At 44.1% G+C, this 13,509-nt stretch overlaps 1 protein-coding gene across 7 annotated transcripts in view; it reads left to right on the top strand.

Moving 5' to 3' along the window:
* The first annotated feature begins 1,924 nt into the window (after positions 1-1,924).
* Positions 1,925-13,509, top strand: part of srpk2 (SRSF protein kinase 2) — a 56,945-nt gene continuing 45,360 nt past the window's right edge. For 2 of the 7 annotated variants that reach the window (XM_035642998.2, XM_035643001.2), the window contains exon 1: positions 2,254-2,399. In XM_035642998.2, coding sequence (XP_035498891.1) covers positions 2,299-2,399 — 101 coding nt within the window. In that variant the 5' untranslated portion in view covers positions 2,254-2,298. Of the gene's footprint in view, positions 2,056-2,252; positions 2,400-13,509 lie in introns of those variants that run through there. The other 5 variants (XM_047333346.1, XM_047333345.1, XM_035642999.2 and 2 more) reach the window with 5 other exon arrangements.

The following is a 13,509-nucleotide window of genomic DNA, read 5'->3' as shown; positions in this document are numbered from 1 at the left end:
TAGTTGATTAATCAGTTAGAAGGTGGACATACTTCTTAGAGAGTTCATAGCTGATAAATTATTAAGTTAGTCTTTTAACCAAAAAGGTGGTTGTGGGGTGTGTGAGTGTGTGTGTGTGGGAGGAATAAATGATTGACTGACCTTCTTAATTCTCAATTGTAAATAATTCATAGGTTTCTCGTTTTCTCTGACAATAACCGCAATAATTTAGGGGTTTTGACTGTTCTCAGACAAAAATACCCGTGACGTTTGAAAATGTTTTCTGAAGTCGGTTGTATTTTCCCGAAATGTCGCGTGAAGATAATTGTGGCCCATACGTTCAGGAGTTACGCTTGTACTACGCTTAGCAGTCAGATATCAGGATATATGTTGATTTTGCTAATCAAGAGTACACAACACACAATTTATTGGTGCCGTGGCTTAGATGGTTAAATTGCCTGTCTATTAAACAGGAGCTCCTGAGTTGAAATCCCAGCGGGGCCTTTTCTGTGAGGAAATATGTACTACTCTCAAGTGCATGTACACTAATGTCTAAATTGAGTTATACTTATGATCGTGATTTACGTGGAAAACTCACACATGTATAATCACTTTAAGTATATCAGATGCACAAGCTAAAATTCATGGCCTGCCATGGCCATTTTGATATCATTTAATATTAAAGACTACAATTTTGAGCTGCCCTTTTACTGTGATATTTGGTGCCTTGAGAGGAAATCCAGCCAAGCCACAAATCGCCTCTCAATGCCCAAAGGAAAATATCATGTATGATGTGATGGAAAGCGCTCAGAATTTTTCGGGGGAGCTTCTGACTTTCTATAATTTGCTTTACATCTTTATTAGTCTATCTTTTGTTCTTGATTTGTTTCTTTTTTCTTTTGCTGTTACATCGTCACCCTACTGAAGGTGGGATGTGCTGAATATATGACTTTTCCTTTGTAATATTTTGTCAACTGTAATAATGTGACAAGGAACATGGGATGTGATTGAATCTTAAAGATGTCTGTTAACCTCTTTTGCTAAAAAATAAGAGACATTTTTTAGGCTGTACTTCTTGGTGCTGATGAAATGTATTGCATACTGAGAGGTGTTAATATTTTGACCACTCCATCTACAGTAAGGGCAGATTACACATCAACTCCAAAATGACAATAAAGATGAATCAGCACCTCTCTAGTTTATATAGTATATAAAGCATATTCAGGATTACAAAACTGCCTTGTTTAAACCGCATTAGTTATAGGTGTGAATAATAAAGTGACAAATAATGTTAGGTATGACCTCTCAGTGCTTTTCAGTTTCAGCCAGTTTTTCTTTTTGGGCACATGTGATTTAGCTAATTCTCTTTTGAGATTTCTCTGCTTTCAAAACAGTTATTTCAATGTGCTACAATCATTTCTTCAATTCTGTTGCTGATAATCCATCTCATTCTGAGGCCCAATGTCCCTTTAGCAAAATACGTTTTTCCTTGAAGGTCAGTGCTCACTGATCATCTTCCATTCTGCTGATATCCCATCAACACGAGCAGTGCCAGTCACATTTTACATCAGTGAAAGTGATATAACATGTAGTGCTGAATGGTGTGCTGCAGTGATTGAAGGATATTAATTATTAACTATATTATTGATATGCATTATTTAGCTTGAGACGGCCCACTCTGTCCCTTGTTACCAACTCTTCTGGAAAAGCAGGTATGTTTGGAACCATTTTGGTAGGAATATGTACTTAGTTGTGATTATATATATCTTATTCTGCAAGCCTAAATATTGTCAGCTTATTCTGCTAACTATATACAGTTAGCTTTAGGCAGACATGTGTCGGTAAGCTACCTTGTGATTAGTGCAGCGGCGTAGGTCACGCAACTCCGGCTTCAAACGATAGAGGGCGCCAGTGTCATCCGAAGGGAGGGAGGTTGGCGTCTGAGTGTGTGTGTGTGTGTGTGTGTGTGTGTGTGTGTGTGCGTGTGAGAGAGAGAGAGAGAGAGAGAGAGAGATCCCGGCTGCTGACGCCTGCTCCTGCTGAGGGGAAGAGGAGGAAACATGAGCTCCAGGAAAGGTGCGTATCCCTCAGCCTGTAACTCGCCTGTGCCTCCACACTTCTGGTTGTTAGTAACACGAAGGGTGGCGGAAGTTACGCCAGCAGAACATTAAGGACGAGCACCCCACCAGGGCACGTTAAAACGACGCTGAATGACCCGTGGCAGCCCGCTTCAGAGGCTCACGATCTGTGCTCCTCTCCCCCCCCCCCCCCCCCCCCGTGTGCCTTCCACAACCCCCTGCCCGGACTCGGACGTCGGTCATGCCCGCGGATGGACGCCACCTCGCCCCGCCAGTGATGGCCATCCAGGCCAGGAAGCGGAGGCCGAAGGGGAAGAAGGACAAGACGGCTCAGCATCGGAGGTAAGCGGCGGTCGGGGCACCGCGCGACGTGGTGGGAGCGTGTTCCGTGTGTTGACAGCGGGCGCGTCGCCCGTGCGGCGCCCGGCGCTGCTGCCGCCGGCGCGTCGGCGGTGTGCGCCGCGCGCACGTCCCCATCCCACGGACAGGCTACCGGGCAGTGGACGTCCGAGCACTCCGACGTGGTATGAGGGCGACCTGACTCCCTGTAGCTCTTCGATGACCAAGCTGCCTCTTGATTGATTGATTTTTGCACTGGTGGTGGATGGAGGAGGTTCGACAAACGTGACAGCTCATTTCCGTGCCCCCCCCCCCCCCCCCCCTTCATTCAGGTCTGCCTGTATAGGTACCAACCAGGCTGATAAGGGAGCGCAACAGCTCCATTTATCACACAGCCTATATTTGGAAGAGTCTCTCTCACATGGTGTTTGATGATGTAACTTGTCTCGAATCTGTCAGAGCATTGTTTCCTGCTGCTGCGTGTGTGTGTGTGTGTGTGTGTGTGTGTTTTCTGAGTGGCTGCAGCAGGGCAGCGCAGTGACTCTGTAAAGTGCATGCGAATTGGGGATGAGAGAGTGGGGGCTTACTTCATGGCATGATGCTATTGGAGCGACGTCACCCGGCAGCCGAGGCAGGCGTCAATTAGGTGATACCAACGGTGCGACCACCCCGGGGGGCTGCAGGGACGAACACCTGCACGTTTCAAACCTGAGCAAAAGAATGAAAAAAGGCAGATGTGTGTCAAAAAAAAAAAGAAGGTCCATTCATAAATGCAACCTGTTCTATAGCATGAAAACACGTGAGTGGGAAAATCATCCCACCTGCTTTTCATCGTTCTATCTATTTCAAGATGTTGTTTTTTTTTTTGGTTTTTTTTCCAGAAACAGCTGACTTACACGTTAATAAGCAGACTCCTGTGGCAGCAGACTGGCGTCAGGACGTGGTCCTGCCTCCTGCCCAGTGAATGCTGGGATGCAGCAGGGCTCAACCCTGAGAGGGATTACATGAGTGAATCTGAAAATTCTAGATGAGGTTTTACAATGAAGTCGATCTGCAACCGAAAATATCTATTTTATTGTTGATTAATCTTCTGATTCTAAAGATGGATTAAATGCACTATAATCTTTTTTTCTTTTTTAATCTAGTGAAAATCTAAATTCGCTAAAATTGGTGAACTGAACTGGATCGCTTGTCGGTTGAACAAAACAAGGCGTTGGCAGTCTTCACAATTATCTTCCATCTTTAGTGTAAGCCATGCCAGCCGATATATTATACATTATGGTTAGATAATTGACTTTTAAGATTGATGTTTGGAAGTTCAAAAACATCTGTATGCTGACCAGTTATTTTTCTTTTGACAATTCTTTTCCTGCATGGCATTTTTGTCAAAATTTAGTTGGGTCGGGGTTAAAGGTTGTTCACCTCGGCCGAACAACTGTCAGCCAACATTTGAATGGCTAGCCTTGATAAGTACGAGTGTAAAATAAATAATGATGGACCTACTTTAGGCTACTTCCTGTTCAGTGCTGCTTCAGTTGAGACAAACTGCTTTAGGTTTTGGTCGGGTTCGGGGATGAAGAAAAACAAAACAAAATGCCTGTTCGGCATTGGGTCTGGCACAGTTATTACTCTCCCGGACTCAGGCCCGAGCTGCGCTCTACTACACACACACACACCTCTGCTCTGACAGTTGACCTCACTCACAAACACACGCACCTTCAAAGAGCCAGTTCATTCTTGAAGGTTGTGATCCGCTTTGATCCGAATTCATGCCGGCTACTGCTGAAGGGCGTCTCACGGCTGAGACAGGCTTTGTGTGCAGAAACCACAGCAAACACACACACGCATGCACACACACACACACACACACACACACACGCACGCACGCTCACATACGCACACACACATTATGCACTGAGGTGAAGAGCAGTGACTCCGTTCCGGTCGATGTATTGTCACTTTGACGTTGATATCTTCTGATTTAAGCTGCTTCCCATGTTTGAGCTCTTTCATTCAGACAAACAAACACACACGTACTGTAGATTCAAAAAATAATATCCCAGCCTTAAGAGGTATCACCTCCGACTGGGCGGCATCTGACCTGACCTCACTCAGTCTGGCGAGCAAAGACACACATGCTTACAAACACAGGAGAGATTTTAACTACAGCTCAACAGAGAAACAGATCAATGTGAGCCGCCGATGACTTTACAAGGAAAACATGGAGAGGTGTGTGTGTGTGTGTGTGTGTGTGTGTGATATGATGTTTACATATCTATATACGTTCATTGTCCTTATAGCAGGATCACACAGAATACCCACATAGCAGTTTTCCTCTTGTGAAGGCCTCTGCTCAGGCTGAAGTTGGGCAGATGTGGAGTATCGCTCATTTTGAGATCCAGTGATTTGAGTCGCTCGTTGCAGAGAGTTTGTGCTCTGCACTTTCATCACACCAGCTGTTGGTGTGCAATAAAAGCATGACTATAGTACGTAAGCATCTTCTTTGCTTTGATCAAGTTTGAGGTATTACTGGAGGTCTGCATGTGTTTGTTTGGACAGTCATGTGTAAGATGCATCGCGTACTGTGCCTAGAGGATTGAGGTTCATTTGCGACTCTTGTTTTTTTTTTAGCAACACCAGTGGCATGGCTCTGTGGTCGGCAAAGTCTGAAGGTCGGCTGGTGTGCTGGATCTGTCTTGTTTCAGTAGACTGTTTTTACTGTCACAGATTTAAAAACGTTGTGGTGCATTTGTTGCTGATTCTGCCGGAGGAAAACGGCATCATTTGTGAGGGGCCACATGTTCAGTCTTATTCCTCCCTATTTTATTTTATTCCACCACCGTGGCAGTTCTTAAGAGGCGAAGAATTTAGCAAGCTAGCAGGTAACACAATGCAAGGAAATGCAAAGGCGCAATGACAGTGGGATGAGATGAGACCGTTGGGACTAAACTGACTAGAAATACAATATGTTCCTTTTTCCACCGAAAAAAAAGGAATATCCATGGCCCTGGCTTTCTGAAAGCATAGTTAATCACGACTTGTGAATTCAGAGCTTTGAAAAAAATTCTGAGGCCCAACGTTTTGAATAACACATGAGGGGGGCATTCATATGGACTCCTCTCAGGAACACAGTCAGCACGACCTCATTTGAAGGCAGCATGAGCTCACTCCATTAAAAAAGACATACCCTACTGATATCAGTATCTGCCTCAAAAATCCAGTTTGGGTTGGGCTTTAGTCTGTGGATATGTTGTTGATTGGAACCATTGGGCGTGTGAAGCTACACATCATTCAATGTGTAATTTATGTGCGCACAGAATCAAAACTCTGTTGAATCAAGTAAAGGCAATATTGTTTACATATAGCAAAATACTAAAAGTTTGTCTCAAAGTGTTTTAAAGAAAAAAAAAAGGTTTGACGCAACAATCGAGGAAGCAGGAGAAGAAATTGTGCAAATTGGCTAAACAAATGCATTCGTTCATCCTCTAATACAAAATAATTTATTTGTAGAATTTAATATTCCCAGCCAGTCAATTCTCTTTAATGGGAATTGTTTGACTCTACTGCAGCTTATACACCGATGCTTAGTTTGCAGGTTCCTGCAGGAGCCGCACAAAACAACAGGATTGACGGGATCTGTTTATCCTAGCTTTTCAGTTGTCTTTGCACATTTATTTCTCTCACTTTATCACCTCTGACTTTATTGACTTTGGGCTGTCGCCTAAAATAAATGGACCAACGTGTCGTATGTTGGCATAGAAACACTGGCTCTATGACTCCAGCAGCCGAGTAGCTGCTGTATAACAGAGCAAGTCCTGGTCACCATGATTACAGGCACAACAATGATGCAGCAGTTTAGAGACATGGCCTCCTACAATCTAAAAATAATAAAGTTAGCAGCCAATGAGGCATTTCCTCTGGCTAGCAGCCGTCTCATTGACCTTTGACCTGGCGTAAGCCTTGATTCAAGATCAAATGTTTGATCTTCCTCTTGGAATAAAGATTGATTAAATGGATGTGGATCAGCATATACCAGAACATGCTGAGGTTGTGAGTGTGAAAGGGATATAAAACACAAGTATAATGTCATTCTTTAGTCATAACTAACACAGACAGAGCCCTAGTCAGTCTAAATGCTAATATTCTTTTCGGCGTATAAGTCAGTTTGCAGTGCCCATCGTAGCACTGTAGACCCGCCTGCATGGAATGAGCTGACTCCAACCTGATTAATGCTTCCACACGTTGCAGTGATTGATTCTCAGTGGGGGTTTTGCTCAGCTCATAGTCTTTGACTGAGGATGAGAGCGGACAGCGAGGCCGAAGCTGGAGTTTATCAGGGCTGAAATGGCTTGTCGGTCTTATTTATAATATAATATAATAATAAGACAGAAAAAAGACGGACTCCGAAGACCCAGACTGTCCATATTAATGTCCACTTACTTTCCCTAATTCAGTTTTCCAAATATTGTTATTAAAATGTGAAGTTGGAGTTAGCTTGGCATGAAGGGAGACCACATAGCGTAGTGGTTTAACGGTAACAATTTCGACCTTCCAGCACCTGTGTGGCTCACCAACAGCACCAAACCACCATGTAAAAAAAAAAAAAGTAACTTTAAAAAGTGCAAAAAAAGTGGTCCAGACTGACTGTGGATGAACACGAGTGGCCTTTTGTCTTGAGTTGGCCAGATGTCCTCGGAGAGGTGATCTTTGGCAGGCAGATTTGTTCAGCTCAGCCAATACTGCTGCCTTCATCAGTGCTGCGGCCTGGCTGGATGGAGCCGACGGCTGAGCATGTGAGCGGCATGTAGAGAAAGAGGGAGACAGCGGGAGACGAAAAAAGGGGGAGAGAGAAACTCTTGAGAAGGTCTGCTCAAAGCTAGAGAGGTGGAGCAAAAGATGAAGAGGGAGACTCTGAGGGTGGGAGGAGGACTGAGAGGGCGAGAAGGAGAGTTTGCACGTGTGAGCATGTGTCTGGCCAAGCAACAGCAACAGGAAAGCTGGCGATGGAGAGAGTGAGTAAGGAAAGTGGAGAGAGGGAATTAGAGGATGCCACAGGGCAGCCGAAAGGCAGGAAATGAGGTCTTGCAAAACTGCTGTGTTGGACACAAGGGGGGAAGCGAATAGGCTGATGAATGACAAGCAGCTGAACGTGGAAGCGGAGTGGAGAGCTCAAAATGCTCATTTAGGTCCATACACGACCCACACCTAACTGGTTTGTGTTTGCTACCAACCAGTCCCGATTCTTTTCAATGTGTCATTACAAGGCAGACCTGAACGACAGCAATTTATACAGTATCCTCTTTAAAGTGTCGCGTTTGTGCTATTGGAGTTCACGGCCAAGTCCGTGAAGGAGCCGTCCACTCCCACCGACTTGCGTGTCAGGATTGTGAGGTGATACTAATTGAAGTCGGCCGGAGATTTTACGGTGGATGTTGAGTAGGAATAATTACCTTATACCCATCAAAGCTAATGTGGATGTCAGTATGGGGAAGACGCTGTAAACATATGTGTGCATTTCTTTAAACCTGCATTATTTTTGGCCACTTGGGAGCAGCCATATACTCATCTCAACGTGGCTCATGTGTTAACATGCGGTGACTACACATCCAGTGGAGCAGCAGCATATTTTTGAGTGGTGTTTCTGGCTACCTGACATCCTTTGGCTCTGTTTCGGTCTGTACCAACTCTTGAGGGAAATGTCTGGATCTTGAGTTCTAAATGTTACGTCTGCACCAACTAGTCCAAGTTTGATGCTAACACGTTGCACACTGTACATAATGATTTGATTGACATATTAAGTAGCACAGCTTTAATCGGAAGAGGACATTTTAATACAGTTTCACAAACAACATATTGTGGTGCTACAACTTACATATGGCCCCTTTAACATGTTTCAATCTGTACAAATCTGGGAAGTTTTGGATGAAATACGAAAAACATTTGTGCCTGTGTCAATGATAATAGGACATTTATGACTAAATGTTTTGTCCGTATGCTACAGAGAGAACTGAGATTTTTGGACATACACTCCTAGTCTCATGAGCGATTGGCTATGCCCCCCGCAGATTATTCCCTGCTATATTCTGAATTGTAATGTGATATTTGCTGCTTCCTCTGTGGTGTCTGAGTGGGAATGATATCCTCCCTGGTGGCCACAGTTCCAGCGTTACTGCTGGCTGACTGGCTACTAGAAGTAGGCCACTCCGGTAGGCGTTGAAGTAGGCGTTCCTGGGAAGAAGCTCCCAATTTAAACTCACCTTTTCAATAGTTGGCCAGGTGTCGCTGCTTTTGTGAGCCGCTAGATCGTCCCTGGACTGAGCATTTAATAAGGTGTGTTGAGTGGTCGTTCCTCTTTTGCCTTTGACTGCTGTATTGTTCTTACTAAGCCTGCCAGTACAATGGTGAATAACATGTTGTTGTTATACGAACTGCTCCTTAAATCTACTTGTCCAATAGCTTGATTCCGAGGCTCACATGGTGGAATTTTTTTTTTTCCCCATTGGATTTTGCTCTTCTTTTCAAACTGGATTTTTTTCGTCTGACCGGGGGAGTCTGAGCTTCGTAAGGATTTCCCTCTGCTTTCCCAGAACGTTCGGCCAGGAAAGGGCAAGATTCGAGGCAAGATTAGACTGAATGGGGAGTCGGAGCAAGAGTGAATTAAAAAGGAGGGATTCCCATGTTTCGAGCGTGTGTGGTCCAAATAGGATTTGTTTAGCGGGGGAAAGGGGACAGGGATGTGTTCCTCCCAAGTAATGCTTCTCAAGCGTGGAGTGCTGCATTTGCTGGCCAGTGGGTCATCACAGGAGGAGGAAGGGAAGACATTAATAGGGCATGTAATTCTGTGAGGGCAGGAGCTTATCACAGCCGGGGAGGCTGTCACCCTCCACTGCCACCTTTTGGTCTCTTGGTAAGGAGGAATTTCTTTCACGATAATGCATTTCCTGTTCCCCCCCCCCCCCCCCCCCCCCCCCCCCCTGCATTTTCAACCTTAGTAGTAGTAGTTTGCAGTTTTATTGTAATGCACAGCCATGCACCACTCGCTGTTATACAGCCGCAGTCGTGAGAGACTTCTAATCGGGGATTATTTCACATGGGCTTCGTACTGATATTAAAGAAGACTCTATCGCTTAGGACGCATGTCATTCTGTACATAGTTCAAAATATAATTGGTATACATTTCAAATGGTTGAACATGGAGAGGAGGTGAAAGGAGGAAGTTTAAAGTAGCGTCGGCAAATCTGATTCTCCTACTGCGTATGGCCTCAACAACCTCCATAAATTAGGGCAAGCTGTTTGTTGCGCGAGGGTCGAAAACCCCACGGCGAATGAACTACCTGGCGTTGATTCAAAGTAATTGCCCCCATTAAAATAGGAAAAGTTAAATACAAACCCAAACAGAAAAGTGCAGAGAGCCTCTGTCTGTGTGCCTCAGTGGATCACAGTGTAATACTTTCAAACATTTCCCCCATCTGCTCACCAATAATCACAGATAATTTGGTGAATGCAGACACAGGTACGACAGGGCGGAATCAATACTCATTTCAGTGGCATCGATCTCCTTGTGCCGAGTGTAATCACCCGCTCGTCATGTTTGCCGTCCAGCCACGGGGTATTGGTTCGTCTCAGTATCGCTGCAGCACACGATCCCTGATCTCTGGAGGGATCTACCGTATCCTATGCGTGTGTCCTACACAGTACATGCATCAGCTTCTTTCTTTCCTATGGCTGTTGTTGCCATTGTAAACACTTGAGTAACTGGCTACACTGAGCAGTCACAGTGTCCTTGTTAGATTGAGAAGCATCTGATACTCAGTGTATTTTGTGGGTGAAATGGGATTTTTTGGTTTTACCCTGGACTACATCTGTGATTGAAACTGAAGAGGGCTTTTTAGTGGGCGGCTCGTATTCTTCTCAACTGTCAAAACAAAAACAATCGCAATAGTTTTACATGGGGTGCTGCTCCAGCGTTGCATATATTCAGTGTTACATGCAGTATTTCAAAATAAATAAATACATTTGTGTAGAGCGCTTGATTCATTTTGTTTAGTTCAGTATACTTCTTTTCAGCTGCATTGTTCTTCTTGATTTTTTTGCCTGGCTCAGTTGGTCAGTTTGTGAATCCATCAATTTAGTCCAGAGCTATTGGATGGATTGCCATAACATTTGGTGCAGACATTCGTGTCCCCCTCAGAATGATTTATCGTAGCCTAAATTTTCTCACCCTTTGACTTTTCATCCAGCACGACCATCACATACTTTGTACCCTGTGTTTAGCAGAAATTAGCATGCTAACCTGCTGAACTAAGATGGAGAACATAAACAATATTACTGCTAATATACCCGCATGCTGGCATTATCACCCATTGAAAATGGAAAATTGCTTACCAACTTCGAAAAGAAGACTTACATTGGTAGCGTACAAATGAATTCAGTTTGTTCAATTAAAAGTAATCAATTGTCTAAACCTTTCAACTTTAAGTTGAACAAACTTATTTCATTTTTTTAACCAATTTAAGATGGAAAGCGATATCCATTTTTCAGTGCTGTCTGCATGTTGGCAGTGCTGATGTTAGTATAGAGTCTCTAGCTTGACACCTTTTGAGCTCGTAGGTTCCCATTGGAACTTGGCTGATACCAGGAAGCCTAATCGACAATTCTCACACATCTCACATCAAATCCATCTGCGTTTATTTGAAAGAATAATCCTGTTTTGTCATTTTCTTGTTTCCATCGTTAGTCTTGTGTAATGTGGCACTGGATTTCTGTAGCATGTTTTCCCCAAATGTGAGGCCAACAAATTTTCCAGTCTGCATTCGTCTCTTGGCTGCCTATTTTGGTTGTTCATTTAACTAGAAGGCTGTAATCTCACATTTAGCCCGTAGAGACGTGCAACCACCGGTTTCGGAGTATTTTAGTCACATCACACAGCAGTAGTCCTGCTAAGGCAATTATCACATTCATTATGCTGACATAACTCGCTGGTCACCACAGGCCTGCCCTCTCTCTCTCTCTCTCCACCATACTGCAGGGCTGTTATCACAGTACTCTGGAGCTGGAAACACAGGGTGCTCATTGTTGCACAGCCCCTCAGCTTGCAGCCAAGACTATTTTCTCTGCCCCTCATGCGTATGACAGAAGAACAAAATGAACAGCACCTTGCCATTTTTCTGTTTAACCACATTTTGCCCTGAAAAGTGCTGCTGTTTACTTCTCGCCACTGCCCAGTATCCCATTATGAAGGCTGTGTATCAAGTGAAGAGGGCATTGTGTGGTGGCTAGTCTCCTAAATGTAATTCTCATCCTGTCCAGTAGAGGGCATCCACGATCCAGCTTTTCGGACATCGTTGAAAGGATTCTTTGTCAGTTTGTCCAACCCCCCAGATTAAATTTTTTTTATTGTCATGCTGTAAATGACCAACTCCTTTGGCTCTGACCTCATGTTTACTTAGTGAAATCAGTAGTTTTAAGATTCTGTGTGCTTTCCAAGAAGAATTGCTGTTTTTATGTGAGTCAGTCAAAGTACAGACAAATATTCAATTTCAAGTGTTCTAAACATGTTTTGATGCTTTTAAATTTGTATCCTTTGGAGTTAGGGTTTTCAAAAATAATGTAAATGTCACCCAATCCCTTAAAAAGTGCACACCGGTACAAATGCAACACACCGATCACACAGAAACCCCTCCCTCTCGCTTAAGGCCTATTACTGGACGTGTCCTGTCCTCCATTAGTGAGGGGAAAGGGCGCTACGAAACATGGAGTAGGCCATTTTATAGGTGAGCTTGTTGTTAAGTGATACCCGACCCCATATGTGTCAGAATCCATTTAAACATGTCAGCAGCTGCCTCACATGAGGTCAGAGTGCACCGAGGGAGGGCGGAGGTCACTCAGTCATCAATTCAACACAAACCACTCAGCTCACAGAGAACCAAGTGGAGCTAAGACTGGGTCAAAGTCGCACAGATTTTGTTCAGGAATGACTTAACAATGTGTAATGTATATGTCCTTAACCTCACAGGTCCCACTTAAAGCACACTTTTGTTTAAGCCTGCAGAGTGCACACATTTAAATGTATTGCTGTAGAGTGTGTTCCCCAGGGCAATGAGGCAGAGAAAGTGCAACGTGCTTACCTGTGTATGTCTGGATGAAATACGAGCACTCAACACTGACCATTTTGTGTGTGTGTGTGTGTCTGTCGAGGTTTAACTGGAAGAAGGTTGTGTGGCGATACCATAGACTGTATATAAAAATGGATGTAGTTACTGTTTCCAGAAAATGAAGCCAATGCGGGAGTGCCTGATGCCTGTATTCTGTCGAATGACCAGCAGAGGGCGACTCAAGTGATTGCAAAAAGAAGTCTGTCTCTATAGAAGTCTATTTGAGACAATTTGGGGAGGGGGTGTAGGTGAAAACTGTGTAAATTTGGTTGTGTCCCTTTGAGATTGTTATACAAGTGTAAAATGTACAATGGGCCTGGAGGGACAGATTAAGAAAAAAATATTATTCAACGTTGAAGAGGTTGACATATTCTGACTCTCATTCCTTATATGGGTCACGATCCAAAAATCCTACATTTTCCGTAATGCAAATCAGAAGCCTCTTTAATTTTGGGATTAAAAAGATAAGAAGTGTTTTCCCAAATGGTTCCCCTTGATGGCAATTCCTCATTTTTCCAGTTCGGGCAGTTCTGCAGGTGTGTGCTGCTAAAACCAAAAATAGAAATAGCTTCAGCAAAGGTTCGTGTCATTGAATATGTATGCTTGTTTGTGTGTGTGTGTGTGTGTGTGTGCGCGCATGTGTGAGTGGGTGTGCAAACATGCAGGCAGATACACATCCAGTATCCTCAGGCAATGTCATCCCGTTTGATTTGTAGTCACAATAGGCTGCTCATATGCTCCATATAAAGGTCTGAAGCAGAGAGAACTAGCTGCTCTGAGGCAGACCTGAGGCTTTCAGTATGTCAATCAATCTGGACGCGGGCTGCTCTAAACTCACCAACACTCACACACGGTATTTATACCATAAGACAAATCACTTTGTGTGTGTATGTGATTGTGTGTTTTTCCACGTGGGGGCAGTGTTTTCTGCAGACAGTCAGTGACTCAAGCAGGTTGTG

The sequence above is a fragment of the Scophthalmus maximus genome, chromosome 7, assembly GCF_022379125.1.
Source record: "Scophthalmus maximus strain ysfricsl-2021 chromosome 7, ASM2237912v1, whole genome shotgun sequence".
NCBI classification, from domain to species: Eukaryota; Metazoa; Chordata; class Actinopteri; order Pleuronectiformes; family Scophthalmidae; genus Scophthalmus; species Scophthalmus maximus.
Note: the sequence above shows the minus strand (reverse complement) of the source record. Positions and strands in the feature narration are given on the sequence as shown.